Consider the following 6385-nt stretch of genomic DNA (forward strand, 5'->3'; position numbering starts at 1 on the left):
AGGATAGTGCTCAAGCCCTGAGTTCAAGCCCCAGGACTGGCAAAAAAAAAAAAGAAAAAGAAAAGCAAAAATATATACATTGCTCCATTGGTGATAGTAGGCAATCTACTAATGCAAAAATGGGATTTCCTAATGACAGGTTTCCTAAGCCTTTGGGATTCTCTACCTGACATAGACTGTAAATAGTTCTTTCCATGAGATGTGACTAACAGACCCTTGTGCAGGGCAAAATCAATTATCCATGGAATCAACACGGCAGTTCATACTACTAGCCTTTGTCTTTAAGCTCTCATCTATTTTATTCCACAAACACATACATAAGACAGCATACATCTGTTTGTATGGTTTCCAAGTACACAACTTCATACATATATGCATGTTGTTTGTTTTAAATATGTATTTCCATATATAAATAGTTTCACAACAAGCTCTACAGGATAAAAACATGTAAACAGATTCACCTCATTTTGGTCAAGTAAAACACAAATCACAAAGTAACCACGAGTTACACAAGTGCACTTGGAGGAGGGGAGAAAGTGTAAACCAGTGTAATCCAGTGTAACCATTGTCAACCAGTGTAAACCAGCAGACCACAGCTGCAGGGCCCTGTAAGGGGCCATGACTTAAGGCTATTGTAGCAGAAAACTCATAATTTAGACTTCCCCTTTCACTAAGTCACAGTCACATTTACTTTTGAGGAATCCACAGTGAGAAAATTCTGTAAACACAACACTACAACTGAGCAAATACTGTTCAAAACAGTGACCAAAACTATCAACTGACAGAAACATTAATCATACCCACTAATACTTGAAGGACTTTCTTCCTTGCTGTTACTTTTTAACACAGTGGCACATTATAACTGTAGTTGGGAAGAGATTGGGGGGGGAGGGGTAAGAGGTAATACACAAGAAAACAGAGAGCAAATAACACTGTTTGCCCCAACCCACTCTAACAGCAATAGATTTCAGTCAACAGAGAGAAAAGCAGGTGACAGCAGGAGACAGAGCCTCAGGAGACCCTACTACAGGTGACAGCGAGAAGCTTACAGGCAGAAATAGAAATACTCTTCCAGCTGGCAGTGAAGCAAGAGCAGCTCGTAGTGAGAGAAGGAAAAATCACCTCTCAATGAAAGAAACTTCTTCAACAACTGACTAGCCAGAGGGAACAAGACATGCTCCTTTTTGCGGCATTTGAGGGGCATGTAGACATCTCGCAACCGCACCGGTTGCAAAACTTGATGCCAGCAGGTGTTGGATGAGCCACCACCATCTCCGTCTGGCCTCCGATAGAAATCTCCCCAGCCCTCCGGATATTCATGCTTATAGAAACAGAATACTCCAAAAGGGCAGTGACCCCTGCCATGAGCAAAGTATCTGCAGTGTTTGTTGCGCATCCCCTCCTTATATTGGTAAATGAGCCTCTCCTTCTCCTCCTCCTCCTCAATCCAGAGGTTACTAGGGACGACAAAGCTAGACGGGACCCTGCACTGTGGGCAGGACTTACTGATCCTGTTCTCAAACTGTGTAGCACTCCTCCACCTGCGGATACAACTGAGGCAGTAGGTGTGGCTGCAGTTGGATAGGATGCCAAAGCGGCGGTCGTGGGGGTCGGATTTCTCAAAGACAACCTCCATGCAGATGCCACACACCTTGTCCCTGCTGCGCTGCACAGCGAAAGAGAGCTCCATATCTCTTTCGTGTGCTTCGATGCAGGCCCTGAAATGCGCGTCCCGCTGAGCGGCATTCGCAGGGTGCAAGGTGTATAGCCCACACATGTCGCATATATCTCCGTGCAGGTATGGACAGGTATCCCCACGAAAGCAGTGGGCCCTGACGGCGTAGCGACAAAGCGGCATCCCTGCGTGCACAGGCCGGGGCTGTCTCACAGGCGCAGGCCTCTGGAAAAAAGGCTGCGGAGCAGGGAGATAGACCATGGGAACACGCGAAAAGAATACGGGACCGTGAGGAAACACCATGGGAGTGAGTGGAAAAAACATGGGGGCGTAGGGAAAACCCACGGGAGCCGGTGGGTAAAACACGGGAGCCTGTGGAAGGACAAGGGGACTAGGTGGAGGGGCAATGGGATTAGGTGGAGGAACAAGGGGACTAGGTGGAGGGACAAGGGGACTAGGTGGAGGGAGAAGGGGACTAGGTGGAGGGAGAAGGGGACTAGGTGGAGGGAGAAGGGGACTAGGTGGAGGGAGAAGGGGACTAGGTGGAGGGTCCATGCGACCTCGGTAAGGCTGTCCGGGGACGAACTCGACTGCACCCACCCAGTCCTCTGCTGATGCGCCATGGGCACCCCAGGGCCTTGCGCCTGCGGCCTCTGCGCATGTGGCCCCCGCATATGCAGCCCCCGCGCATGCGGCCCCTGCATATTCGGCCCCCGCGCATGCGGCCCCTGCATATTCGGCCCCTGCATATTCGGCCCCTGCATATTCGGCCCCTGCATATTCGGCCCCTGCATATTCGGCCCCTGCATATGCGGCCCCTGCATATGCGGCCCCTGCATATGCGGCCCCCACATCGGCTCCTCCCGCAGCTTCCAGACCTGCAGTGTCGGCCTCAGCTTCCAGGGGGCCCCTAGCAGCAGCAGAGCCAATCAGAGGCAAGGATCTTGAGGGAGCAGCGGCAGGGGGGACCTCCACCATCTGCTGAGCCAGGGGCTGGCTCTGCCGAGCAGCAGCAGCACTGGGTCGTCTGCCCGCAGGGGCCCGAGCCGGTGAACCTTGTCCCGCCCTGGCCTTCTGCCTCCTAGAGAGGTCGTGGGAGTACTTACAGTTGTCCCCCTCCTTGCACTGCCCGTGTATGTAATACCTGCAGACGATCTGCTTGGTCCAGCTCTCGCCGGTCTTCTTCCGCTCCGACCTGGGCCTGTGACCTCCGTCAGCGGGCTGGGGTTGCCTGGAGCCTGCGGTGCGCAGGTGGACGGGGCCAGGGGCCACGGGGAGGGAGGCCAGGCCGGAATCTTCACGTGGAGACGCGCTGACATCCCCCGAAGCCCCCACGAGGCGCTCTGGCACGGGACGGCCGGGATGGGACATGACCTCCCCGGCGGCCCTGGCCCCTGCCCGGGCCCCTGGGCCCCTGCGGCCTCTAGAGGGAGCTGCAGCATCTTCCATGGGAGGTCCCTGGCCCCAGACCGCTTTCACAACCCTTCTGTCACGTGAAAAAAATTTTTACCTCGAATTTCGAATCTCGACGTTCCCGCGCAATTAACTCATTTTCCAAGCGGACGTGCGGCCTCCTTTGCCTTCCCTCTTGCTCCCGGACCCCTGGGAACATGGGTTCCGTGCTCCGGGGGCCTGGGGGCCACTTCCGGTGGTGACACCACCGGCTGACTTACCAATTGGATTTTTTTTCAAAATGGCGAGCGAGCAGGTGCAGAGGCAATGGCAGCAGCAGCTGCGGCGGCAACGGCGACAGCGGCAGCGTTAACGCCGGCAGCGGTGGCGGCGGCGGCGTTGGCCGCTAGGGTAGCGGCGGCGGCGGCGGCGGCGGCGGCGGCGGCGGCGGCGGCGGCGGCGGCAGAGGCTGCAGTGGCTTGGCGGCCGCCGTCAGCCTGCGCGGAGGCGGGATTTCCGCCAGGCGCTGTCACACAGGCGCTGCGCTGCAGCTCCTCATTGGCTGAGTCCGCGGGATCTGACGGCTTACGTCATCTGTCAATCACCCCGGCCTCCGGCGGCGACTTCCGGTTGCTTTCATTCATAAATACAGGAGCCCGCCTTCGTCTGTGTCATTTAAGGCTCCGACCGTGGCGCGCAGCCGCGGCTTCCGGGCGGCCGCCGGCCAGGCCGCTTTCGTTCAGTCCTTTTTATTTTCTTTTTCTTTAGGCAAAGCCTTTATTTTCCCGGGAAGCTCCGGCTTGGGGCTGAGGCTCTCCGGGGAGATCGCGCCTTTCAAATGCCTTTCAAAGGCCTTGGTTTCCTTACTGTCGGCAGCGGCGGCGGCCGCGGGGCCCCACCCCGCCGCCCGCCGGATCCTTGAATGAACGGAGCCGCCGCGGCCCCGCCTCGGCCCGGCCCGCCGCGGCCCGGCCCGCCCCGGCCCGGCCCGCCGCGGCCCGGCCCGCCTCCGCCCCGCCTCCGCCGCCGGCCCCGCGGGCGCGCGCTGCGGTCGCCGCGAGGGGGCTCGGGGTCCCGCCGTGTCCTTGGCAACCGGCGGGACGCCGGCCCCGCCCGGCCGGCCGCGCGCGGATCGCCTTTCCTCCCCCTGCGCGTCCTGCAGACCTGTTCTGATGGGGCCAGCCGCTCCGTGCGCCTGCGCATGCGCGGGCCGGCTGGCTCCCCGGGAAGGCTCCCCCTCCCCCCTCCTCCTGCTCGCGCTCCGCCTCCTCCTCCTCCCCATCAACCGAGAATAGATTTCCTAAAAGGAGCCGCGCGGGTTTCCGCTTGCATTTCACAGGGGGAGGAACGTCTGCCTGTGTCACCCGAGGAAATAGAGATTGCCTTCCGAATTATAGCATGCCAGGGAAAATAAAAAAAAAAAAACCTAAGCGCAGAGCACGGATGGACAGAGAGGATCCGCAAGGAACGCAGCGAATTTAAAAAATTAAATTAAATTGAGGGTGAAAGCGGCTGCTGCAAGGGGGATCGGGACGCGAAGACACCCGGTGTCATTGAATCCCGGCTCCAGGCTCGTCCTCGTTGGGCCTCCTCGGGGTGCGCAGAGCCGGCCCGGGAAACGCCTCGCCCGCAGGCGCAGGCTCGTGGACCCAGCGTCGAGGGTCCCGGAGAGGAGGCGCCCCCGGGGCGCACGTGCGGGCCCCAGAAACCGGCGAGCGCTCGTGAGTAGCTGCCCCCTGACGCCACAACAAGGAAGCCTCGGTGTATGGTTCAGTCCCGGGGAGTACGAGGGAGCAAAGACCTGATAACTGGAAAGAAACCGCGGGCAGATGAGCGCCCTGGCGCGGGCTGCAAGCCCAGAGACCTGGCAGCGCAGAGAGAACCCTTCTTGCTCTCCGTGCAGTACATGGGAATATTCATCAGTAACCAACATCTTAAAACTGAACTGTTAAAATCTGGTTACGCTAGAAATTTAAAAAAAAAAAAATTAAGATCATGCAATGAGATGAAGTGGTTTTGGGAAGCTCTGCCCCGGCGGGTAACTGGTGCGCCGTGAGGCAGTGCTTGTCAGAGGCTGTCTTCATCCTGGGGAAAAATCATTTAAGGAAATTGTAGCTATTGCCCCCCCCATCCCTTTTTCTTTTACAAAATTATTGAGATTTGCGGTTTACATGTCAACTGTCCTGGATCCTGCTACACTTGAACTCCCTAAAATAAACGTCCCCCCCCCCCTTTTCTAAACGCATTGCCCAGTAAGGATTTTTTTTTTAACCTGTTAACCTTTACAGGAGAAAAAAAAAATTCTGTAATGCAGATGCCAACCGTATGTCATAAGGGCCACACTTAATAAATGCTTGTGCCATATTTATGCAAACACCTGTTACCCCCTGAACGTTGATAAATTCCCAGTGGTGTCTAAACCACGTGTGACTTTCTTTTCATACCACAGTCCAGTTCTTTAGAATATTATGTGAAGACTTTGCTTATGAGCCCTCCAGCATAGCAAATGATGTCTGATGTCTGGGAGGAGTGACGGAAAGTCTGGATTTTTGTTTTTGAATTACAGGCGTCATTTAAATGGCCACACAGAGCAAAATTACCTTTTGTCATACCACCTTTTCAAGCCCAGCGGGGTTTTTTTTTTTTGCCAGTCCTCGGCTTGAGCTCAGGGCCTGAGCACTGTCCTTGAGCTTTCTCAAGGCTAGTGCTCTACCATTTGAGCCTCAGCACCATTTCTGGCTTTTTTTTCTATTTATTTGGTACCAAGGAATTGGACCTGGGTCTTTGTGCAAGCTAGGCAAGCACTCTACCACTAGGCCAACCTCCCGGCCCCAAGCCCAGCTTTTTGATGGTTAATTGGTGATGAGAGGCTCACAGATTTCCCTGCCCTGGCTGGCTTCTTAGCCTTTTGAGTAGCTAGGATAATAGGCAGGAACTACAGGTGCCTAGTTCAAATCTAGATTTTTTTTTCAGATTTATTAGAAATAGAGTGTAAAATAAAAATCCTTCTTGGGCCAGGAGCACGGTCTAGAGGTAGAGTGCTTGTCTATCATTCATGAAGCCCTGAGTTTGATTCCTTGGTACCACATATACAGAAAAGGCCAAAATTGGTGCTGTGCCACAAATAGTAGAGTGCTAGCCTTGAGAAAGCCCAAGGACAGTGACCAGGCCGTGAGTTCAAACCCAGTACTGGCATAAAAAATTCTACTGCACCTAGCCAGGTGTGGTGGCTCATGCCTGTAATCCTAGTAACTCAGGAGGCTGAGATCTGGGGATCACAGTTCAGAGCCAGCCCAGGCACTAAAGTCTGTGAGACTC

At 55.1% G+C, this 6385-nt stretch overlaps 1 protein-coding gene across 1 annotated transcript; it reads right to left on the reverse strand.

The window, feature by feature from the left end:
* Positions 1-280: 280 nt before the first annotated feature.
* On the reverse strand, positions 281-3486 carry Mkrn3 (makorin ring finger protein 3). The gene has a single exon (XM_090321439.1). The coding sequence runs from the start codon at positions 3122-3124 to the stop codon at positions 1046-1048; it is 2079 nt and encodes a 692-aa protein (XP_090177565.1). The 5' UTR covers positions 3125-3486; the 3' UTR covers positions 281-1045.
* Positions 3487-6385: the final 2899 nt, after the last annotated feature.

This window comes from Megascapheus bottae, chromosome 30 (assembly GCF_031878675.1).
Source record: "Megascapheus bottae isolate mThoBot1 chromosome 30, mThoBot2.hap1, whole genome shotgun sequence".
Taxonomy (NCBI): domain Eukaryota; kingdom Metazoa; phylum Chordata; class Mammalia; order Rodentia; family Geomyidae; genus Megascapheus; species Megascapheus bottae.

Bases quoted from the DNA above. Each gene is read 5' to 3' on its own strand.
- Mkrn3 (XM_090321439.1), bottom strand. From the start codon at position 3,124: ATGGAAGATGCTGCAGCTCCCTCTAGAGGCCGCAGGGGCCCAGGGGCC.